The 26,362-nt window shown below is 37.2% G+C and overlaps 1 protein-coding gene across 1 annotated transcript in view; it reads left to right on the top strand.

Annotated features, from left to right (window-relative positions):
- The first annotated feature begins 1,442 nt into the window (after positions 1-1,442).
- LOC149530658 (Polynucleotidyl transferase, ribonuclease H-like superfamily protein) overlaps positions 1,443-26,362 on the top strand; it is a 112,221-nt gene continuing 87,301 nt past the window's right edge. The window contains exons 1-2 of the mRNA XM_089810318.1: positions 1,443-1,665; positions 1,745-1,816. Coding sequence (XP_089666444.1) covers positions 1,572-1,665; positions 1,745-1,816 — 166 coding nt within the window. The 5' untranslated portion in view covers positions 1,443-1,571. The remainder of the gene's footprint in view (positions 1,666-1,744; positions 1,817-26,362) is intronic.

Here is a 26,362-nt window from a genome sequence, read left to right as displayed (position 1 = left end):
TCCCCAAGAGAGGAGAATCTAGAGTGCAAGAACATACTGGAGGTAAGTGTCAGAAAGGAAATTCCCGCAGAGATGAGTCTCCTCTTCTTTGAGCCACCATCGGGGTCTTTACCATTACCTTTAGGACTACGTGAATGTCGCAAGGGTTGGGACCCACTAGGGACAACCAAGGAGGCCTCTTGTGGAGTGTGGACCCAAGTGGGTCGAGGAGTGCTCACAGTCGAGTCCGTCCTGTAGAAGCTAGGGTTTGAAATGGGTGGCAGAGCCACCAGAGTGCCGACTATAGTAGAGGTAGTAACATGAACAATCTCCAGTGAAGGGTGGGAAGAAGAGGATCCTTGATGCTTAGTCGGTAAGGAAGCCTTACCCTTGCATGTTACGATTATCCATTCATCTTTTTTGGAGTTATTAGCAGGCTTTGCATGTGTCTACTTAGTAGGAATTGTCTTGCAAGGCACAACCAGAGGGCAATCTTTGATCTTGCGATTAGTCGACTGACATCTGTAGCAAGTGCTTAGTAGGTTCAAATACAAGGCCTTTTGAGTGAAGGTGTGTGCTCCGACCTAAATATCCACAGATTCTTTGAGGTCACTAGAAAGATCCAACTCAATGCAAACCCTCCTTTAAGGGCACACATTACAGAATTTCTTAGGCTCCACACAAACAACCCTTCCAAGGGTTTAAACGATAACATGGATCAACTTCCAATAGGGAACAAGGGGCCCGAGAAACTCAACCTAGATAGAGACTTTCAACTTCTTGTCATGAGACACGGTGAAATCTTGAGACCACCACTGAAAAACTAGCAATGAAGACCTAACTGACCACGACCTATGGTTAAAAACTGTGTTGGCTTCATAAGGGTTAGCGAAGCAACAAAAACGAAAAAAAAAAAAACATAGTAGAGCTTTGAATGCCATCAAGCTAGACTCCATGAGGAGTCCAATTCTTGGCAACCCATTCCTTGAGCATGCTTTTTGGAGGAGTGTGACCCACAAAATACCCTATTAGGGTATGATGCTCTAACCAGCTACATGCATCTTCAAACTTGTCAATGACGATATTAGGGGAAGAGGGCTTACCTCCTGAAGCACTTTCAAGACAAACTTTTTCGGCTGTTTGTTTGGAGGATGCACCATGAGCATCCGTAGCAACAACTCCAGCTCTAGTAAAACTTATTGGGTTAAAGTTGGCTAGAGCTATAATAAAAAACTCCTAATGATTTCACAATTAATGCAGGTGCAAAATCAGATGTAAATGCAGAAAAAATACCATACAACATGCAAAATCCTAGTAGAAGATTTCACATTATGCTAATCTTGTAGAGTATATTTGATTGATAGAAGTTAGAGCATTTTTTTGTTAGTGCCTTTGATTAAGAACGAAGGCTTGTCTTTCAATTAAATGGTGTTTGTGATAAAAATACGATTAGTGCTGACAGAACACGGCCATTTGAAAATTACAAAATATACATTTTCAAAACTTGCGAGGGAGGAACATTTTGACAGGCCACAGGGACTTGTGGGGATTCTGGGGAAGCTGAAAAAGATAGAAGAGTCCATTTTACTGGGATGCAGGAAGTGATGGGTTCGAATCCTCTTCCTGCATGGGCCAGCGAGCCGTGCATAATGGGCATCGATGAAGCTGGTCGAGGCCCCGTGCTGGGTAAATTACATTGCATCCGTTGAAGTTAACCTACTGCAAACGTTATTATATGGTTTTGATCATTATCTGTTATTTTTAGGTCCCATGGTCTATGGATGTTTATATTGTTCGGCTTCTTATCAGAAAACTCTAGCCACATTGCAATTTGCAGGTACTTCTTCGCTTTTGTTTGTTCCATTTCTTCCCCTTTTATAAAATCGTGGTGCACAGGTACTTAATTTCAACCATGGACAACAGATTTGGACTTCCATGCGATTATCAATGGGTATTGTGTTATTGAAGTCGGTTCAACCATATATTTACTCTTTCAACATTCCTAACTCAATTGCCCGATATCGAAATCAATATGGACTATACTATAAACTTGAATTTAAAGAAGCTAACCGTGTTCTGTCAGCACTAATCGTATTTTTATCATACAACCTAAAGTCTTGACTTTAGGTTCAGTCCAACCCAAACGGGAGTTCGACACAGGAGGTGTGATGGGTAATAAAATGATATTTCTTTTATTCAAACTCTGTACTTTTGGGTTTCGACCTTATGACCAAGTTTGGAAGTAAACAGAAGCTAGAGTATGTTTCTTCTAGTTATATTTTAAATAGATTTACCTGAGAAGTTTTATAAGAGATATTGCTATGAAGGTCTTAAACCCACGGAAAAATGTGGAGTTGCAGGAGTTTGGATTTTAATTCCTTTGTGCGTAAATTTTAATCTAGATATAATATAGAACTTTTATCTCATGCCCCTTTCGATTATGAGTTTGCAAATTCCTCTGGTTATTTATCATGGAAACGCAACACTGCAGATAAGGTCAAACCATGCTTTTGGTGATGTTTCAATAAATTATATCTTTCCTCAGCTCGAGGTATTAAGAATTTAAGATTGCATGGTATAGTACATGTTCCCATAGGATTTATGCTTTCAGAAGACTTGCATTTGTAATATTAGATAGATATAAAAGGACTACCTTGCCATTGTCGAGCAGAACAACAAAGATGCTACTGTTATGCTTGATAAAACAGAAGCCAGAACTCGAACATGAAACAATTCATTTCTCTAAAGTCTGCAGACTCAGCTTCTGCTCACTCTCATCAATTAGTTTTTCATGTCGTTTTTTGACAACAAGGTGCATAACTCTTTCTCCATTCATGGAGGTGGAAAAGAAAGGAGCACAGAAGACCAGCAGAGCTCAAGCTCCATATAAAGTCAATATGGATTATGCGTTAAGCGGGAAAACCAGCAATGCAGGTACAATTGGATTTTTTAAGATTGCAGGAATCGGGTAGCCCCGGTAACCTGCAATGTGTCAGGTACGTTACCAGTGATGCCAACATGACACACCCTCTAGTACCATGTGGGCTTGGAGACTGAACCTCGTACCTACCACAGGAAGTCATTCCAGTCAGGCTTCCAGCCCAGGTGCAAGTTGAATTTGTAAGGGTTGTAATGAAGAATAGTGTTTTTATTTCATCCATAAGTGAAGTTGCTCCTTGAAATAACTTTGTTGAAGTTATCGGTAGTCAATATTGAATGAGGTGCATTCAAAACTGAGGTTTTGCAGGCTTCTGATTGATACATGTTCTCACGTATTGGCAATGATGTTGAAACTGGGAGCCAGTATCCCCATAAGCTGGCAACTTTGCTCCATTACTTCAGGATTGGAAAACATGGTTCTTCATTTTGAAGTGTTTAGTGTTGTTCGGTCTGCTGATATTTTGTTAATTCTTTGTCATTCCCAACTCAATTTTTTTTAATAAATGATAGTGGGGTAGAGCTGAACATGAGAACTACAGCAGCACTCCTAACTATTGTAAATAATAAATGATCAATGATTCTATTGACTCGGAGGTGCATGGGTGGCCATGCAATATTAGGACTATTACATTTTTTCCTCCCATGTTTTATAATGGGATTTAAACACTATGATTAATATGAATCAAAATTGGAAGGATATGCTGGTCTATGTTTTAAGGGTTTTAATGGATTTTGATGATTCATATCCATGGCCTAAACAAAAATGTGGTGTCCCTCCTACATCTCGCTTGTTTGTATCACGATTACTTGTACTCTAAGTTGCCGGATTCGGGTCCGATCCGGATCCGGATCTGCGCGTGGATCCCCGAGGATCCGGGTAGAATCCATCGTGGATCCGCAGCAAAGGAGCCAAGAAAACAAATAAAAAGTGGGCCTATTGGATTTTTTTTTTGGCCTAAACCCTAAAAACGACCTCTTTAGTCATAATGCAAGTTCATTTACTCTCTATTTTGCTCTCTCATACTTGCTAGTTTGAAGTAAACTGCTTGGATTTGAAGGAGATCGGTTGTAGAGCTCCAAATGCCTTGCACTAAGTGTTTAAGGTATGCATTTCAACCATATTGTTGAGTTCTTTCATAGATTATTGATTTATTTTCAATTTTCCAAACTTTCAAGTTTTTGTGTAAGTGTGAAGCATGGTTTTCTTCCAATTTTTTTTTTCTAGATTGCAATAATAGAACAATGAGTAGTCAAGGCTCAGTGGGCGGGGGTGGGGCTGCATCACCAATTTTCAAAATTTATAAGGGGTCTCCTTTATGGAGACACACAACAAGAGTCGCACAATGTCTTGGGGGTGGGGCATACATATGGAAATGTAATTATTGCAACATACAACATAGAAGCTCCTATTCCCGAGTGAAACTACATTTTTTGGGCCCTGCGGGTGAAAGAATTAACATGTGTCAAGGTAGTGATAAGAAGGGATTACCAGCTGCACAAATAGCAGTGTTAGCAAAAGAGCAAGATGATGCTGATAGAGCAGTTGCAAAAGCAAAACGCGGTGCTTCCAAAAGAAAAAATACATCAACACCATCATCCAATTAAACAAACACAAGAGCACATCCTTTTTTGTCTATGCCAACTACAAATGATGAAGATGAAGAACCATCTCCAGTCACCCGCAAGAGAGGCCCACCAAATAGGGCATTCCAAAATGAAAAGAGAGACATTGCTGATCACAAAACTGGACGTTGTTTAATTGCAAATGGTGTTTCATTAATTTTGTGAGATCACCTTATTTTAGGGAGATGGTGGCAAGCAATAAATGAAGCACCCAGTGGTTACAAACCGCCTGGTTATGAGAAGTTGCGTACTACAATATTACATGATGAGAGGAAATCTGTAGAGGCTGAACTTCAACCAATAAGAGATTTTTGGGTTCAATTGGGTGTGTCTATTATTTCGGATGGGTGGAAAGATTGTAGATGTACAAGATTCAAGAAGAGTTGGCAGATTAACGGATTTCCGGATGATTGATTGATTAACAGAGGAACAAATGTGTTCCTTATAAAGAATTACAAGGACATTGTTTCTAAAAGAAACAACGTAGACTGAAGACGGAATTAGAAACAAAACTAGAGACATGATAGGAAACATTCCTATTTGGACTGAAGACAAAAGAGACAGGATAGGAATCATTCCTATCTAGACTGAAAGATGGACTACAGACAAGCAGTTGACTATTATAGAAAGTATAAGATATTATCTTAATGCCCTCCCTTAATGGTCAACGTGCGGATGTCGGAACATTCTGTGATAATTGAGACCCTCCTTGGATCTACAGAATGCTGAAACCAAGAAGCTTTGCCAGAAGAGTGCTATAACTCAAAATAGGTTGCAATTACAAAACTTCATTTTTGTGGAAAAAACGGTAAAACCCAGAATCTCACGCAACCTTGTGTATTACAGACAACTTGAAATGATTTTTGAGGAGAAAATCAACAAACCCAAAAAAACAGAAACAAATTCAGAAGGCGAAAAATGCAGCTTTGCCTTGATCAGGAAGCTCGACAACTTGTGCTATTGGCTGGGAAGCATTTTGCCTTGCTTGGGCAGCCAAACGTTTCCGGCACTCGAATTTCATATAGCCGAACTTGTGACAGTAATTACACTGTACATTTTGCTTCGTAGAGCCATCCAAGGATTGAGCAGAAGGTTGATGCTAGGAAGGCTGAGAAGACTGATGGTTGCCAATGTTCTGTTGAAAGGATTTTGCAACAAATGCCTGCTTTGAGGAGGGTGTAGAAGCACTGCTGCCAAATTGTTGCTTCCAACGATCTTGCTGCAGAAGTTTGGTGCATAATTCTCGAAACTTCAGATCAACATTAGTTGACGTAATGTTGAGTGTTTCTATGAAGTGCTCATAGGATGCTAGTAGACTTTTCAAAGTGATGACTGCCATATCCTCTTCCTCCATTTTCTGACCAATAGCTTCGAGCTGATCGCGGATGTCCTTAATCTTTGTCAGATGCTCTTGTAAGGACATACGTTCATCCATCATAATGGAGAACAACTGATTCTTTAGAAAGAATGCCCGACTTTTGTCAGATGTTTCATGCAGCTCCTTCAAATATTTCCAGATTTCTGCAGCTAACTTGCCGGAAAGAATTTGCGGTAGCTGATCATAGATAATAGAGAGCTTAAGAAGCATAACAGCCTCTCAATTGCGATCATCAAACTTGTCCTGTTCTGCTTGGTTGGAGATCGGACGAGTCTTTGTGCCTAGAACAAGCTCATCTAAATGACGATATTCAAAGATTGTCAACATGCGCTACTTCCAGTGATTATAATTGTGGCCATTGAATCGCAGACTGCCCTCCAACATCAGATTAGTCAAAGATGCCATTTGCATGAAGTTCGAGGCAATGCTAAGGCTGACCCAAAAAAAAGACAAGTGCCCAGAAGAGTAGACAAAAAACTTAGAAGGAATCTGCAATTGCAATGTAAATTCGTTGGTTCGAAAATCGAGGCACAAAAAACGAGATACCCAAAAAATTCTGACGAAGACCCAGATGAGGTCTCGAAAAACCCACCAAGAATTTGCAAACAAAAAATTTTTCCGACCCCAAAAATTAGGGTTTCGAAAAAAAAGGGCCCTCGTTGAAAAAAGCTTGAAAAAACTTAAGATTTCTTGATAAAAATGGCAGATTTTTTTTCAGGGAGAGCACAAACGACGAAGAATGCAGACAAAATGAACTAATCCTTGACCCTACAATCGTGATTTTGCTATCAAATGAGCTTGAAAATATATGGACGCGAGTTGCTTCAAACACGTGTGATTTGGACGTGATTTGCAGAAAAAAATTGCGAGCTTTCCCAAGGATACAGGCACGGATTTTGCAGACCAGGAGGCTATGAGCAGAGATGGCTATCGTGGTGTGTAGAACTCAAAAAAAAAAAAAAAACCTTAGCTATTGCGGACACGACTTATAGACCAAACAAAAACTGTAGGCCGCAAACAAAATAATATCAGACGTGATTTGCTAAGCACGATTTTACCAGTCGTGAGCAGATAAAAATGGCTTTCGTTTTGCATGTAAACGATTTTCAGATTCAAACCCTAGCTGAAACTTAGATGGGCACAGATAAATTTCTCAAAAAAGTAGAAATCTTGGACATACTATAGAGAAATCCTTAGAAATAGTTTCAAAAAAATTAGCAGATAATTTCAAAAGAAATTATAAATTTTTCGAAAAATTCCTTATCATGGCTTTGATACCATGTTACAAGATTCAAGAAGTGTTGGCAGATTAACGGATTTCCGGATGATTGATTGATTAACAGAGGAACAAATGTGTTCCTTATAAAGAATTACAAGGACGTTGTTTCTAAAAGAAACAACATAGACTAAAGACGGAATTAGAAACAAAACTAGAGATAGGATAGGAAACATTCCTATCTGGACTGAAGACAAAAGAGAAAGGATAGGAAACATTCCTATCTAGACTGAAGACGAACTACAGACAAGTAGTTGACTATTATAGAAAGTATAAGATATTATCTTAATAGTAGAAACCATCCATTGATCAATGTTATTGCTGTATGCCCTAAGGGGGCAATGTTCTTGAAGGCAGTTGATTGTGAAGGGCAAATGAGACATGCAAAATTTATTTCACGCATTCTCATTGATGCCATAGAGTCAGTGGGTCTTGATAATGTTGTCCAAGTGGTCACAGACAATGCAAAAGTTTGCAGGGATAATTTGTAGAGTCTATATATGATCATATCTTTTGGACACCATGCACCGTCCACTCTCAATTTAGTGATGAAAGCAATTGGCACCGAAATAAATTGGGTGAAAAAGATATATGAGGAAGTTGAAGAGATTCAAATGTTTGTGACAAATCACCACATGTCACAAGCAATTTTTAGGAGTTTCTTGGACTTAGAATTATTGAAGGTAAATTTCTATATTTAATATATAATTGAATATTATTGGATTCCATAATTTTTTTTTGTTGTTTACATTAACATGTTTTAATTTTTAAATGTAGTACTAACTTAACATATTCTTAGGTTGTTGAAACCCTCTTTGCCTCTCACATAATCGTCTTGAGACGACTTGTGAAGGTAAAAGAAGCATTGAAACATATGGTCATTAGCCCCCAATGGGGCGTTTGGAAGAATTCCAATACAACAAGGGCCTTAAATGTGAGAAGAATGATACTAGATGAGGATTGGTGGGGTCATCTGACTTATGTGTTGGAAATCACCGATCCAATAATGGCAATGCTTCGCTTTGCCGACAGTGATGAGCCGTGCCTTGGGGATATTTATAATTCCATGGACACTATGCTGGAAAAAATTAAAATGGTAAGTTCTACGCTCTTTTACAACAATTTTTTATTTGAGAGATATCTAGATTCTAAAGTTTAAATTGACATATTCACTAATTATAATTATTATTCATATCTCATATCCTAGGTCATACAAAGGAGGGGGAATGATCCTGAGGACACCCTTTACAAGAAGGTGGAAAAAATTGTTCATCATCGATGGAACAAGATGACCACACCTCTACACCTCCTTGCATATGCTCTATCCCCGAGGTACTATAGTTCTTATCAAATGCTTGTGCTTATTTTATCCAATATTTGTGCTATTGATATTTGATAGTGTTCAATTGTCTTTTGTTATCCCCAAGTACTATAGTGCATATGTACTTCGTCTTCCAAGTAGAGTGCCACCATTTAGAGATGCAGAGGTTGCAAATGGGTATAAGAGGGCACTAGCTAAGATATTCCAAGATCCAGAGATTGGGGCAATTCTGAGGAGTGAATTTGCTGCCTTCATCTCAGGTGAGGATTTCCACCCTATTGTCGTAGCAGACCAAAGCAGGATGGGTGTCATCAAATGGTGGTACCTTCATGGGCAAGCCTTCATGTACCTCCAACCTCTTGCCGTAAAGGTCCTATCTCAAGTAAGTTTGTAAAATTAAGCTTAAAGTTAACTCTCTCAATTCCTTGAATTTATTATTATTTTATTTATCTTGATTGTTGTATTGATAATTTTTAATTTCTCTTTAGGTTACCAGCTCTTCTGCAGCTGAGTGGAATTGGAGTACTTACTCCTTTATCCACTTAGTCAAACGCAACCGGTTGGCTCCAAAAAGATCAGAAGACCTTGTGTTCATTCACAACAATTTGCGGTTGTTGTCACGGAAGGATCCAATGTACAAGAAGGGGCCCGAAAAGCTTTGGGATGTAGCACCCAAGACTCCTGATTTAGATATGACCATCCGGGATCTTGCTAGATCTACTTTGATCGATGTGGATGATGAGGAGGAGGATTATGAGTTCACAATCCCCTCTACTACTAGTGGTTTGGGTTCCTCTTTCATATAGTTGCAGCACTTGCAGCTCATCAATACCCCTCTGATGCAAATTTTCTTGAAAATCCATTTGATGATTAAATCAAAAACTTTAGTCTTGACTCTTGACTCTTTTATGAGTAAATCATGTTACAAACTTTAAGTTTAATGATCTATATTTTGAATGTTACAAACTTTCACTTTTACTAATTCAATGTGAATGTGTTGATTTTCTTTATATTTGTGAAAATAGATTAATTATCATTGATCAAGTATACTAGATTCATAGAGGCATACTAGAATCATAGATTCATACTATGAAATGATTTAGTTTAGAATTATATATATTTCTCTTTTTTTAGTATATATATATATATATGCACGAATCCTCCACAAATCATAATTGGGGAAAAAAAATCCCGAATCCATGGATCAGATTCACATGCCCAAATCGGATTCGTGTCACGAATCGGCAGCTAAGCAGTTGTACTTATTCCAAGATTATCTCATTATGCCTAAGCATCCATTATCCTATTTTCCTAATTTCATCTCATAGTATGTCTTTAATTTTTGCCCCAATTTCCTGTCATCCCTTTGGTCCAAACTCCAATATAGGTCTATTCCAGGGATGAAATTGCACATGTAGGGAAATACTTGGGGTTTTTCCTCTGTAGGGAGCACATCTTGTTGTCCCCAAGGTGGTAATGGGAACATCCAAAGAAAGAGATTCTTGCAACTAAAAGCACAAAACAAAATAAAACAAAAAAACCCCTAACCTGAACTTAAAAGGAGACCACCAAGGTGCCCAATGATTAAATCCTTGTTCATGCTTTAGTGCAACCACCAAAAGAGGAATGGAGAAATAGAAGGGGGAGCTCCCTTGATCCCTGTCTAAGCCTTGCTTTGATTTTAAAGAGAAATAAATAAAAAATTGTTTTTGAATTGCACCGAATTAAAACTCACATAATTAAATTGAAATTCTATTTATACTTTTAGTTTGGTATATACTCCTAGATTTCAACTTCAAGCAATGCTACTATTTTTATAGCCAAATGTTTTAGAAAGTAAATATAATATTAGCGGAATTCCCAGACTTGGATTCAACTCAGTCTTAGCTAGGTCGACTTGACCCTTGACTCGGCAAAATAAAAAAACCCTTGAAATTTGCAAATTTTTAACAATTTTAAAACTTGTTTCATGCACCCAATATTAAATAAAACTTAAACACACTATAACATCATCAAATAGAAGCCAATGTGGTCACATACATGAATATACATCCATCACATAAGTACAAATGTAAATTGTAGCTGAAGGAAATAGAAAACATAGATATATAGAATTATAAATATAGTCAAATGTATATGATACTATAAAATTTATGATATCAAATGTTCCCAACCATATGTGTAAACAAAAACAAGGCTATTGCCCTAGCTCTAGCTTAGCCTTAGCCTTAGAGTAGTTTGTTTGCCTCCAACAAAGGCATCTAAGGTATCTAGATCCTGGATGACTGAGCAATTATAGTCTCTGCCTGTGAGGAGCCACTTCGATCAACATCAACTATGTCTGATTGTGCTCTATCTTGCTCCTCTTCCATAGTCACAGCCTCAACCACTCTATCTGCTTGGTTAACCTACTTATAGTCCTCATTAGTGAAGACAAGATTGGCAAACTTAGTGAGCCACTCAGACTCTGGATCAACCTCTTCGCTAGAGTGATAAGTGACGAGTTACTATCCAAAATTTGTTTGGTCCTAAGACGATTGTTGTAATGAACAAATACAAGATTATTCAACCTCTCCACAATCTATTATGCCTCTTCGAGTGGATGTACTCAAACATGTACCAAGTGTACTCACATTCGAAAGTGCTGCATGGCTGACTCAATGTACAGGTGACAACTTTTTTGAAGGTTTGGGGCTGTAGGCCCAAAAATTTGCCACCATCTATCTGAAATAAGGAAAAGAAAAACGTTAGTCTCATTTTCAACTTTAAGACTAGATAATAAAATAAAAATGCATAAGCCATAAACTTAAGAATCTTAAGTTCAACATATATTTCTACCTTGTTGCAATGTTGTCTGAGCATCTTTGTACATTTTGCTTGCAAAATTCATCCCTATTGCATTATTATATGTGTCCATCTCATTCAATTTGCCACATCCATCCCTCTAGTTGTCATAGCATATAATGAGGAATACTACTCACCAACAAACATGCACCTCAAAGCTGCCTTTGATTTCGTAAAGGTTTGCAGTGTGAATAAATTTGAGGCAAATCTTGTGATACTTGGACAAGCCTACTCTTATTGCTCCGTATTTTGCTTCATAATGCCAAGGATTAATGTATGATTGTAGACAAATTTGCAAATATTTTCTGGCCCTTTCAACGCATGCTTTGATCCATTCATGCTTTACCAATATCCTCAAACATGAGGTCAAGGCAATGGGTTGTACATGGGGACCATTTTTGTTTTTGGGTGGCTCTCCATCAAAACTTTACTTGCAACAATTTTAAATTAATTGGAAATTTAGACGTGATAAGTTAATTTTAGATAAATTCTTGGATGCCTCTCCATCAAAACTTATAAGTTTACCTGTAACAACATAACTTGCTGCATTATTTGTCACCCCCTTGCACCACATTTTCTTCCCCCACCTCACATATGACTTTCTCAATAGCCTCACATAAGCATGTGGCATTTTTCACTTGTGAAGAAGCATCAATGGACTTCAAGAACATGGTGGTTCTTGAAAATAAAGCAAAATAATTATCAATGTTCATGGATCAATCATTACAAAATTGAAATTATTGAATGCATTTGGGGAAGTAGAATGATCAATCACCTGCATAGGAAACAAGAAACTTTAGAAGTATCTTGTTCCTCCTATTTGTCAAACCATCTGTCATGATGGTGTGACCCGTTTGGCTCCCAAGATTGTTGGTGGTCCTCTAGCTCAACTTTCATATTATCAACCATTTCTAACAAGAGGGGACCACTTAACTTAGTATCAGTAGGGGCTTTAAATCCCGCCCCACAAATGGTTATGACATCTATTATGCCTTGCTAGTAAGGAGACTTGTCACAAATAGATTATCATTAGACAAAGCGAATCTCAACATCAAACTATAAATTTTAAAATTTAATTTTTAGCTTAAAACAATAAAAAGAACTACATGGCTTAATTAATGGAATGTTGCAGAAGTACATTTGTTTTCTTGTAGCATCGTGGACCTCCTTGTTCCAACCCATTCTCTCAAGTGAGGGCTATACACTAGAATTACTACATCACACAAAATAATTATCCAACTTGGATCTCCGAACTCTAGGACCAAGGGTAATAGTGCTTCTAGGAGGATCAAAACACAATTTATTCCTTCTTGTTGGAAGCAAGATGCCCTACAATTCTAAGGCAAAAAGATCTTCTTCCTTTCTATTCCATACAGTTCTAAGCTGAAGCTGGCTGGGGAAACTCGTTCGAAAGGCAGGCAAAGCATAGATCAACGTTTGCATATAGATTAGTGTAGTTCTTATTGTTGAGTGAGATTGCTATTGTAGTTATGATCGGGATGGTTTCTAGGCATAGGGAAGGGGGGCTCTACGACCATTGCAGAGGTTTCCGGCTGAAATGAAAGAGGAAGGGTGCTGGACGGTAGAGTGCGCTAGGGTTGTCCGAATGTATTGGGTCTAAGGTTTGTGTACGCGAATTCGTGAAGAAGCACTAGAACTAGTAGAAGCACTAGGATGAAAGGGAGTCATGGAAGAACTCTCACCAACATAACCTAGGGAAGTAGATGTGGATGAATAGGAACCAATAACATTTAACTCTTCCAATTGCCTCTTCTTAGATTCTTTTTCTTGTTCAAAAGTTTCTAATTGGACATAACAAAAACAAATTTCCTCGACAGTTGTTTTTTTACATGGCTCAACATCATTGCCACGTATGATGACAATATGGTATTTAAATCTGTTGATGCCACCATGATTGTTTCTATACAAAAATAACTTTTTGTTTGATTTTTGCTCTTCTAGTAAACTCTTTAGCATATTTCCAAGCCTCATTCTTTTTACCCATTGGGAAAAATTAACGTTTTTGAAACGTACAGGCTGCCGCAATAAGACAATTTTATAAACAAATTACCATTTGTGCATTGTATTTTATAAAGTTATAAACTAAAAAAAAAATTAGCAATCTCTACATTTGTGCATTGTGTTTTTTTCTTGATTTTTAAAAAAATTTCAGAGGAAGAAAATCTTTTTTTAAGGAAAATTTGTAAATACATGTTTACCATTTTTGTAAAAAAAATCTAGCATTTGCTATTGTTCTACTTCTCTCGTTGAAGTATACAATTTATATATTAATTGAAAACTTTTAAGATTTGGAAAGTTAAACTTGACAAATTTAGCAAAAAAAGAAAATTCCATAAACATACAAAAAACAAAACAAAACAGTAAAATCTTCAAAATTTAACACTTACCTCTCGAATGAGTTGAGAAGTCTTCGAACAAGCTGGTATGGACATTTTGATGCTCTCAATGCAAGTATACTGCTGCCCCAATGTGATTTATGGAAGTTTTTTAGCTTTTCTTCCTTGATGGTTGCAAACCTATGCCATCTTGTTTTTCTTCCTCTCTCAAACTTTCTCTCTTTCCTTTTCATAACAAACAAATAGATCATCTTTTAGGGTAAAATGAAAAAAACATGTAAGAAGAAGCAAAACTTTTTAATTTTTTTTGTATTTTTGCAAAATGTAAATGGGCTGCTGTAGTTGGGTCATGGACCACAGACTTGCCGAGTTGAGTCACGCGGCTCATGGCATTCGACCTGCCGAGTCATCAGTCAGGGCCTTTTTGACCCACCTAGGTTGCCTTGGCTTGCCGACCTGGGGTACATGCATGACCTGCGACAAGTCCTGACTGAATATTAGTGAATATGCTTTGGATACTTGACATGAGAACATTGACACTTCTATTTGCTTGTAGGCTTATTGTCAAGTTTAGGTCTCCAGTGATGTTTTGGGAGCATGCTAAATTCATTGCCTGCTACTATAAAACGACCCATTAAAAGTTTTGCTGGTATTGGCATATGTACATTTATTTGTCTGATGACTAATTCTGAAAGCTAGTACATTTTTTTGGAAGGAATTGTAATAGATTTTATCATCTTTGAAAACAACTGCAGCAACGGTGATAAAATCTGCTCAGATTGTTTGTGTTATAGTTGATATCGAAACATTGGAAGGTGCCAAACGTTGTTCTACAAAATCCATTAGTGGAGTTTTGGTCAATGCTGTACTTTTCATTTAAGATAAGGGTAAAAAAATAGGATTGTTGCCTTTGTTGCAAGATGGTTTACAGTAGTATAACTTTGTATAAATTTTAGCTTCTTTTAGTCATTTTGTTTACAATTTACGCAGATAATAATTTGCAACTTCTATTGTTTTAAACCTTTTTTGTAATTAAATTTTGAATTAATTTCTATATATCATTTTAATAAGGTCCCCATGTCATTCCTCCCATTATCCACAAAATTCAAGAAAAAAATTGCCATTCGGGAAATTCTTCTTTCCATCTAGGTGTCTCCTCCTAGAAACACTAGTTTGTATATTTTTCCTTTTTTTCTTTACTACCGGTGGTTTCTAATGTTCCGTGTGAGGCTAGATATAATTATTTCATATTTAATTCAAACTTTACATTGTTTGTCCTAAGAATACAACAATTCAATTTAAGGTATTCATAAACAGAAATTATGAATTCATTTAATCAGGACAAATAATCTATTTGTAACATTAATTCCTGCTTATCCAATCATATTACTGTTCAACTTAATGAGGAAGGCGTAGGTGTTACCCAAGTTGTCTAGATACCAATTGCAATGGATTCCCTCAAAGTTTATAGATCGAAGCCCTTTAACCTTTCTTGGGATTATGCCCGCAAGGCACTCAGGGTTGCTGATCCCTACACTATCTTGGGACAGATAGCCGTTGCTTGGATTTATACAATCCCCTCTTTGGTAACATTACAACCTTCCCTTCTTAGATAGTAATAGGACTTGAGTATATATAAATTTATCAATTTGTTATAAATATGAATTTATATAATTCTTTTTTATTTTTTATTATATATATATAAGACCATATATGAATCCTTGCCCATAATAGAATTTATATCAATCTCAGTCCCTATTATTGAATATAGATATAATGTATGAGTATGGGAGAAGTCCCCTCGTGTCGTTTTTAGACTATGATAATTACAAACAATCGCTCTTCTTATTATATCGAGCTATATATTCTTTCCTATTTGATGATCCTTGAAAGGATAGATGGAATTTCTTCTTATATCTATGTTAGGGAATGAAGAGTGATATGGTTTGGATGCATCTCTTTCCTTCATCCTAATCACATCCGTTAAGTTAATGACGATTATGTAATGATTGCATCGCATAACAACTAAAGTTTGTTATTGTTAATCACATAGATATAATCTACAGTACGGCTGGATATCTTGATTGGTATAGTTGTATGTCACACTTTTCTTAGCTAAGTAATGAGCAGATAATCCGAGCCCGCAATATGTATTCAATTATATCTGTTGTTTTTATCCGTCAGACCTTGTACATCTACTACTCACTAGCTTTTTATCACCATACTGATGGCTCAACTACTTACTAACTTTCGATCAATTGATGATAGTTGACTGTATTCAGCAATCAAGATATTAACTTATACCTTGATATGTCTGAACTTTAATATCTAGAGAGGCCTGATGACCATGGATCAAAACACTTGAATCGTTATTGGTTTGTGATATCAATATTCCCTTAATTATTGACTTTGAATACTTATTGCTGGCTAAGGATCTGCATATTGTAGCTTTAAATGTGTTCTCAGAGTAATATTTGTCTCCCTTGTATTAATCTTCAATTTCTTCGCCAGTATTGCAATGTAGGCTATTATTTTCCAATGTTGAACATTATAACATATATGTCTCCATAATATTGTTTGGTTTATTAGCACCAACTTCCACTTACATTTCAGGAGGCTCAGGTCTCATTAATAGTTAATCTTGGAGTTTGTAGTTCTAGCGTGTCATACCATAATCTAGTCCCTCCTTTGACCAATGTCATAATATGTTATTATCGATTGATTTATATTATATTATATATTAATATGAGTATTGAATTGATTATTCTACAATCATTTATTATCATTGATATTTATCAGTTATTCATTTGATATTTATTATAGTTTAATATTAGATTTACTTCTGGAAGGGGATATCACATGGTTTCAACTTTTAAGTGCTCACTTTTGGAGGGAATTCAGCGACGTCTCCTTTCAAGGGAATTCAGTAACATCTCCCTAGCTTTGTAACTTTTTCTCATAAATTGTTTCTCTCAAAGTGGTCCAAATTTCTAGAATGCTCAACTTTTTGATTTGGCTAAACTGAATCCTTCTGGCTTTAATGAAATAACGCGCACAAGAGAAAAATATAATAGAAATAATTCTATAGATACTTGATAATAATAAGCTACTTTGAGGGGGTGAATCTTGAAAAGTCTTCAACAAGAACATAATTCACAATAAAGTGATAATAAGCTAACTACTCTCCACTATATATACAATACTTATGCCATGGATGCCATCTATGTTGACTATCTACCTATCTATGATTATATAATGTAAATAACATCTAATGAGTTACTTTTTGATTGTCTTTGTGCTCAACTTGTTTATTTTTATTTGGAGAATTAACTTAGGGTCTAAGATGATTCTTCCCTCTTCATTTAGCTCTAGTAAAAGTTTGTGTAGAGACCTATTGACCAATAAATTTTCTTCAAACACGAGACATGAAAAATTGGACGTAACCTTGTTGGTAGAGGTAACTAAAGATTGTATGCTACATTGCCAACCTTTTGCAATATCCGATATGGACTATAATATTTAGATGAGAGCTTGTTATTCTTTTGTTTTTTAGGGAGATTTGATAATATGGTTGTAATCACAAGAAAATTCAATCTCCCACTTTAAAACTCCTTTTGTTGTGTTTTTGGTTATCTTGTTTATGTTGTTTTATGTCATAGCTAAATACTCCTTGATTTTTTTAAGTACCTATAAAAACATATCACTTTTTTTCTAAGAAGTCGGGTTCAGATCTTAGAGCTTGGATTCGGGTCCGGGTTTGGGTCCGAATTCGTTCGGGACCCGGGCAGATCCACAATCCCCAATAGGAACCCTGCCCAGACTCATCGCGGACCCAGGCGAATCATGGTGGACCCATGGCCTGTGGGGCCAAAAAAGTGACTTTTAAAACATTAAAAACCAAATTTTTATTATTTTCTTTACAATCATGAACATAGATTAATGAACGAGTATTTAATGTTTATCTTTGACGTTTGGCATTGATTAGTGATCAAGTAACATTGATATATTCATACTATGAAATGACTTAGTTTTACAATTATGCACATTTTTGTTCTTCTTTTGTATATATACACACATACACAAATCCACCCACGAACCCAAATGGGAATTTTTTTTTTTTTTGCTTGAACCTTGAACCCGAATCGACAACTTAGCTTTTTTTGTTATCTTCACATAGCTAATGATACTAAATGAATTTGTTTGGTTCCAAGTATAAGGATGTCGTTGCAACCTTTTGTTGACATGCAACTTGATGAAGATCATAAAATTTCTTCATTTGGGAAAGCTAGTTGGTTGGATCCTTGCCATCAAACTTTTGCATATCCATATTTTGTTTGAAGTGCTTAGATATAGAATTATTTGGATGATTAGCCATCTTTAGATATGAATTGGACCCAAAAACATCACGTCCCTTGGAAGACACATTTCATTCCAAAATCTTGTGATGAGAAATCACTTCCATAGAGTCCATACAACGCACAAGAGAATCAAATCTCTTCACTAATGGAGGGAACCCTTTAAACGCCTCCTTTAATGCCAAAATATCTACAAAATGTGTCTCCTCAAGTATTGCACCATCTTTGTTGGGATATTTTGTAGTCTCCTACCTTCTGTTGAAGTCCCTAATCATGTTGTAAAAATAATATTCACAATAACTTATTCAAAATCAAAATAATCCATTGTTTCATGAGGATGCGTACCATGGGGAATTGGGGGAAATGTTCCCCCACTGCAACACTATTGCTGTTGGGACTATGTCAGGGGAACTAGGAAGTTTGGGATGTTTGGGAGTCTCTTGCAACCTTTAGCTAGAAACTTCAACTGAAAGAAAAAAGGGCAATAGATTTGTGAAAAAATGAAATTCTAAGGTTTATAAAGTTTGGATGTCCTGTTTGTGTTGTACGCGAACTTGGTGGTGGGTATTGTCCCTTGATTGCGTTGCAGCTTTTCCCCAAATCCCAACAAGAGGCACTGCCCCTTGATTCCAAATTTCCTCCCATTATTGTTATTGTTAATGCAATCATTGCTATTTTTTATGTTTATTAGTTTAAACTTCACCTAGTGTGTCGAAGTTTCATTTGTGATTCTTATTTCTTTGTTTGCTCCCAAAGTTCAAAAACTTTGCCAACCATTTTTAATGTACGAATCTCAATGCAATCATTATCACATTTTTTAAGTTATTAGTTTAAAGTTAAACTTTACATAGTATGCCAAAGTTTCATTTGCAATTCTTGTACTTCTGTACATCTTTTTATAATTGATTTTTTAAAGTACTATATGTATTTGCGACACTCCCAGACTGCCCCAATGTCGTCATCCCCTTGCTATCTCCAAACTTATGGCCTTGGTCCCCTTGGCCCTCCATCAAGACTAAGTATACCCAAAAGTCACTTTTCTGAAGAAAAATAAGAAACTTTTCAACTTATATCCTTGTAAGCAAAGGCACAAATTTTACAACAAATTCTTTAAAATGATTTCAAATGGGCTTAAATTTGGATATTAGTAGCTTGAATGTGTCATTTATCAATCTTTCAATTTTTGTAAATAAATTTGCCAAATTGAAATAAGATATACATTTCACATCTGACTTCTCAAAGTGAAAAAAATGCTTTGTTTCTTGCCTTCTAGGTGCGAAGATCATGCTCTTGTTACCACCCTTAATGAAATAACTAAATTGCTAGTCTTTGTGGGTTTACAAGTATTGGTTGCAATGGCATTATGACTTTTGTTTCCTTGGGTCCTGTTTTGGTTTCACAACGCATGCCCCATTTTGAGTCCAAAATGGGGACCCCCTCTTTGCTTTTAGGGTGAGGGATTCCATTCTTTAGAACAAGGCACCCACTCGGGCACCTCGGTGAATAAACGTCTCCCTCTGAGTCTTGGATTTCCCGTCGGTCAATCCCAAGCTATGCCAGTTGGTCAGAAAGGCAAAATTTTCCTACATCAATCCAAAAGTACGCATATGTGCACCCCTTTAAAGGTGTGCAATGTGTGCCCACAGTGCCTCGACCCTCAAAAATGCGCACATGTGCACTAGTTGACTCCCGCACATATAAAATGGATACCTACCCCCCCTTTTACACTCACCAGTTTGCATCATTAAGACTTCAAAGCCCGCACGTTCGCACCCTTGCAATGTCTGCACATCCACGCATCCGCATCCTCGGTCCTCAAGCCTTCCAAGGTAGATCCCTAGTTCGTACAAGCGCATCTGTGCACCCTTATATGGTGCGCGTTAGGCAAAAGGAACAAGTACAGACATAAGTCTCCTCGCACATCAGTGTGCACATGTTGCGCACGTGCATTTGTGCAAGATGTGCAATTCACTAAGTGCACTTTCCAAAAATCTGACAAGGATGCTAGATGCATGCAATGAGCACCTTGCACACATGTGCATGTGTGCATTTTAGGTATTGTAGGACTTTTTGTCAAGTTTCCTTCATTTTGGTCAATTTTTTGCTAGTTAGGTCGTGTCTGTAAGGTTGTCTTAGGTTTCCTTATTAATGATACTGACATTTGTCTTTTGTGCAGATAAATGACATTATCTTCATCTTCTATGGCTGCAATAACTGCACCCAAACCAATAGCTTTCAAATATCAGGGAGCACCAAAGAAGTCTACATTCGGGGATAAACACTCAGAGATTTGAGATATCAAGTTAGGGCACATCGATTGGAATGCATTAATACTATTGTGCAACAAACCCAAGGAATGATCAGCTATTGTGTCAGCATTGATCAGGAGCAAGCTAGTGAACGTGACTTCTCATCCACTATCCGTCCAATCATCTGAACTGATAATGACTCTAGGACACCACTACAGACTAGCAAAGAAAATGGTCAAAAGTGTAACAAGAGAAATTGTGTTAGACATAAGGTCGCGAAACATTGAGGTCTTCCATCTACCAAGGGTGTATCAATATTTGTAGATCACTTATGACATGGTAGACCGATGGTATAGGGAGAATGAGTCGGAAGCAAGAAGGCTAGTACAAGGGAAGTACCTCATCAATAGGTCACCATTGAACCAAAGAGGTGGGAAGGTTGACATGGCCCGAGGATACATGATCGACGACATTGGCTACTCTATAGTCCTTTTCAGTAGAGCCATGGGCCTTCTAGCAGCGACTTACCTAGAAACCTGGATGGTAAATTTCATAGAAACCATCAGGACGGGAAAGATGCCAATTGATTGGGCTATGATCCTTAGTGACAACTTGGATGAGCAGCTCATCTCAACAAAGAATGACCCATGATTCTACATGACCTATGTCGTGTACCTCCTAGCTGCAAGGCCAACAAATTATCCTGGTTTGTTTAAGAGAGGTAGTATGCAATATGCAAACGCATGGCCATACATAGTCCACCCCTAACTTGTAAAGAAGCTTACTTTCAAAAGCCCCAAATATAGATTGGTTAATGATGGATTTATCTTTGTTGTCATTCGGTTTGTTGGAGGGGACTATGCTAAGAGAATGTCAATGGAAGCGACAACTCAGATATTGCAAATAGGAGCTTATTTCATTCAATTTAACACATTTTCCTATATCTGGGTAGCTGGTACACTTTGTGCCCAAAGAAGCTCCCTTGTTATCCATCAGATAGATTGTTACTATTGGAGATAACAAGGCAACTGGCCTCCGCTTATGACAGGGTGTGAAAACATCATAAGAAGACATCGGTTTGGTCGATCACCATTGGAGCCTTTGAGGTCAAACAAAAACAAGACAGCCACTTTCGACTCTGAATGGGATCAATACCCTTTAGAGGATTATCCATCACCTTGCCCATACTTTCGACAATATTGGGATGGTACAACATCTTGTAGGGAAATAGTTCGTACTTGAGATGACAATTGAAGATCACTAGATGAACTTTTGTAGATGACTATGATGTCCAGATTAGGGACTATTGCAGGATGAGTTTACAACTCGCAGAAAAGGTACCTAGTTTGGAGATATCCCTTAAGGTGTGGAACAAGGATACTCTCGATGTGATGTACCCATTATATAACAGGGACAAGATCTACGAGCAGCCCAGTATGAATACAAAAATTCTCCGAGAGGAGAATAATGATATTCATCATAGGGCCTGACACATTATAGAATTAATTAGGGAGTGGGTCAGGAACCCTTTCCGCTTGGATCCAATTCCCCAAGCTTTGACTTTGCAAGCCACTGCCTAACCAAAAAAAGGTAAGGGAACAAAAGTTACAGTTCCTACGTATCCCGCAAAGTCACCGTAAGGCTGGAGACAATACATCAGCATGAGCTGGAGGTGGAGTACTTCCAAACCAAGAGGTTAAAGAGCGAAAATAAAAACAGGGTTACTCAAAAGAGAGCCCAACAAGAATAGGTTCAACCAGAACCAACCAAGCAAGAAGAGGCTCAACCTGAGCAAGAAGAAGCTCTGGCCAAAGAAGCCCCATCAGCCCTAGCAGAGGCCACCCCGTCAGAACCAAAGAGAGCTTAAACCGAGACGACCGTGGTAGGCGAGAAAAAGAGGAAGTTGAAGAAGAGTACCCTATCCCCTCATGTTCTAGAGACGATACCTGAGGCTCAAGATGAGGAAGAGGGTGAGGAAATTGAGCATATCCCACTCAACAGATGAACCCGCTTAGGAAGAGCTGCGAAAGAAGAAAGAAGAGTTTAACTTAGACACCACCTTCCATCCCAGAACAACCAATTTGGATAGAAGACTTGGATCAGGAACAAGAAAGATGGATGGTAGAGATGGGAGGAGAAGGGACTATTGTCTTCAACATTTTAGACTTCGAGTTCATGCTCATGGGCACAACAATGGTACGGGAAAAGATGCGGGATACCCCTCGGAATGAGTCACTAGGAGAAGATTGGGAACAATTGCCTTCCTTACCTAAAGGGCCACTTGGTATACCTCCCCCACCATTAGAAGACCTTCCATCTGTACCTCCTTAGCATGAACAAGAAGCACTTGCTATACCTCCTCCGATAACGGAGCCGAAAAGCCAGAATATAGAGCAAGGTGAGTATTTCTAGTTACACATAGGTGAAGTATCAGAAGGACAAATTGTCGAGGAAGAACAAGTTCCTCCCAGAGTAGAGAGTAGGTCCTCAACATAGGCATAAACAAAAGCTCCATCAGTAGTCCTCCCACGAGAAGAGAAGACTCTAGAACGAGGTGATAAAGGGAAAGGACTAGCTTCAAAACCTACTTCATCTGCTTAGTACATGTCCCCCATGGGAACTACTTCGACGTGGTTAAAAAGGGAGGTCTTAAGTCGACAAAGGAGACATATGGGGTTTACAAAAGAGAAGGGTATGACGGAATTGATAAAAGCAGTCAAGATGCCAGAACCTGCCAAGGGTGATGCTAAGACGTCGACTTTTATCATGAAGGACCAAAATGAGGGTCTTTTGGCGCATATTGCCATTTTGCCTCCCCACGCTGATACGGAAGAAGTTTCCCCAAAAGACTATCAAATGAAGGAAATAGTGCTTGGAAAGCCCACAGTTGATATAACAAAGGTTCTGATCAGCACGAGCCTCAAGCAAGTGTTTTCACACTTGGATTAGGGTGAATCAGAAATTTTGGTTTTAAGGAAGTAGAATGAATTGCTAAGGGGGTACTTAAATGAAATAGTAGGTCCAATTGACCCTGATCATCCAGAGATTGCTCTAGGGGCTGCTCTAGAAAAGAAAGAGCGAGGACAAGCTACAGAGGAAAGTAATTCATTTTTGGACACGTCAAAATTTTAAAGATAGAGGGGTACATATAATTGAGGGTGATTTGAACCTTCTACACAACATCCAAAATAAAGTCGATAAATTGGTTATAGTAATAAACCAGGATTTTGGGCTGATGGATGAAGTACATACCTGGGCCAATGATTTGGAAGCATTGAAGACTATCAAAGGATGAAGGTATCAGGTGTTGATGGAAGTATATATGGCAGAGGAATTAGATAAAATAGATGATTGGATAAAAAAGGTATTAGCCAACAACAAAGTTATGGTAGGGTAATATGAGGATATCTAAGAAATAAAGAATAAAGCTCAGAGGCAATTTTTGGAAGCGGATAAGTACTATAATGCCGCTAGCCTAGAGATTTTTGGAGATGAGTTGAGAGCTCAACTTTCTTCAATGGAAATGGTGATGTAACAATTCAGAGCACTATTTGAGGCAGCTTCATTTAAGGATGATATTAGATAGATCTTCAAAACAGAAGAAGCACTACTGAAGTAGATTCGAGGTTGGAAGATTTTGCAGATACTAGGTTAGAGATTAGTAATTACCGCCAGGTGGTGCATAATAGGTATGAGTCCTTGGATTTGCTAGAAACTCAAGAAATCATGACCATAATTCAAAAGTTCAGAATAGCGCATCCAAACATCATTTTGGTCTTGAGGGAAGAAAACCCAGATGTTGGAAATTGAGTTTTGACACTTGTGAAAATTCTAACAATTTTGGTCTTGTCACCCAAAGGTGCGCATTTCACAAGGTGCACTTTTTACAAGGTGCGCTTTTCCAGAAGTGCTCATTTACTAGGTATGCCAAATTAAGAGGTGCACCGACAATTTTCAAGATGAAGCAGTGCGTCGACAGTTAAATGTTTGTTGCTATTTTTGAGCATTCCATGCACCAGAAATGCGTTTTGACAGAATTTCAACTGCCATTAACACTTAGAAAAGGTCAAAGTTCCATTTTTGGAACTCTCGGTAGCTCTCAGATCAGCTCATGGCTTATATCTTCTTATCTTCTTATTCTTTTATTGTTTTTAAGTCATGCAAAGACTCATGCACCCATTAATTGATATAAACAAGGGTGAAGACCTACTTAGCACCATTTAGAGAGTCAGCCTGTATAGAATTAGCTTTATTTTATTAGTTTTTATCATAGTGTTTGCATTAGAAGAGCATTCACTCCTAACACAAAAAGAGGAGAGGGATTCTTATAAATATGTGGATGTAATATGTACTCTAGGCTGATATTCTGATGCAATAATAAATGCTACTGGTGCTCTCATTTTGAGTATAGTAAATCTTGCCGGGGTGTGTTATTTTTTATGAATTCATGTTCATGAATGATAATAGAAGTAATGAATTTATTGCATCGTTATAATTGTGTGATCTTTTCATTCTGGTGTTTTCCTATTGTTAACAAATTCCGCTGTTGTGACGAATTGGAGAAAGTATCATTATTGTTCTTGCATAGTGTTTTGCTTCGTGTGTGTGCACTTTCCGTGGTTGCACGATTTGATGAATTATGAAATATCTTTCGGTTTTCATTAAAGTTCCCATCGACAATTGCATTAGTGGAGTTAAGGAAGCGATGCTCCCAATTTCGTTGGTTTTCTACTAGATCCTTTCTATAATTTAATTCGCAGACGTGTTGTTGCTTTGGCTTATGTCCGTTAGGAATTTTGTTTTCAGTAATTTGTTTTAAATCTCTTGTCACCTTATCTTTGTTATTTGCTTTTCAAACACGTGGTTAAAATAGGAATTCATATAGTTGCATTGATTAAAAAATTGCATTCATCATAAAACAGAAAAATACAAAAATATATTGGTTTTGTGGTTACGTTTCAGCAAAGTTGTGCTGAATTGGTAGATACGGGCAAAGGCCTCCTTGTGAACATTCACATTTATCTTTGATTGAGTTACCCAACAGATTGAAAAACAAGCATCTGAAACCTTGGAGTTGGTCATTGACCAACTTTTCAAGAGAGAAATTTGTGAGAATTTCTGCTGTTAGCATCATGCAAAACGACAGTTCAACAGGTACGATTTTGGGTTCAATTAAATATATAAAATATATGTATTACACAAACGTAGTAAAATATAAAAATAGTGATATTGATACTCATCAACAAACAGTTTTTTTAAATGCCTCATAATTTGCAAAAATAAAATACTCATAACTCCTAATTTAATGATTTGTCAATTGTAATTGACAATGAAATTACAACCAACATTTAACAATGTTTATATTACTCTCCATCAAAACCATCAAAGTCAACATTTGGTTCAATTTCATTTGAACAACAATCAGCTATAGTACAACTCCCTCTAACCACATAATGTGTAGAAGTTGTCTCATCTATAGAGATATTGACAAATTGTGCAATTGTGGTGTCTGAGTTGGTACTCTCAGGGGTTTCATCTTAATTTTTTGTCACTTCTCATTATAATTAGGTGTCATATGTGACAAGAGATGCATGTTTGAGTGCAAAAAGACCAAATCCTCTGTTTTTTTGTACCCAATCAGTTGTGCTTAACTGATTGAATGGTGTATGTACTTCAATTCCACTCATTTGCAGAAGTACTGAATTTTTTTGAATTTGCGTATGCTATTTGATATTTACAATTACAAAGCATAAATTTATTAAATTATAAATTATAAAATTAAAATAGATAGTAGCAAGTGAAAAATGAAAAAGTTAAAACATAAAATGATGCAAACTTGAGAGAGAATTTTTATAACAAGGGGTTACAAGTAAATAAAGCGCTGGCTCATTTATCAACATTCATGAGCATTTTTTGGTACTCGTCCGAAAGAGAACAAACATCATGATTCTTTGAAGGTCATTTTTGGGACTTGTCTCATACAAAGTTAAAATCATGATTCTTTGAAGATATAAAATAAACAAAACTCACTTAACACAAT

The sequence above is a fragment of the Cupressus sempervirens genome, chromosome 11, assembly GCF_028749045.1.
Source record: "Cupressus sempervirens isolate cs-2001-9-10 chromosome 11, ASM2874904v1, whole genome shotgun sequence".
NCBI classification, from domain to species: domain Eukaryota; kingdom Viridiplantae; phylum Streptophyta; class Pinopsida; order Cupressales; family Cupressaceae; genus Cupressus; species Cupressus sempervirens.
Note: the sequence above shows the minus strand (reverse complement) of the source record. Positions and strands in the feature narration are given on the sequence as shown.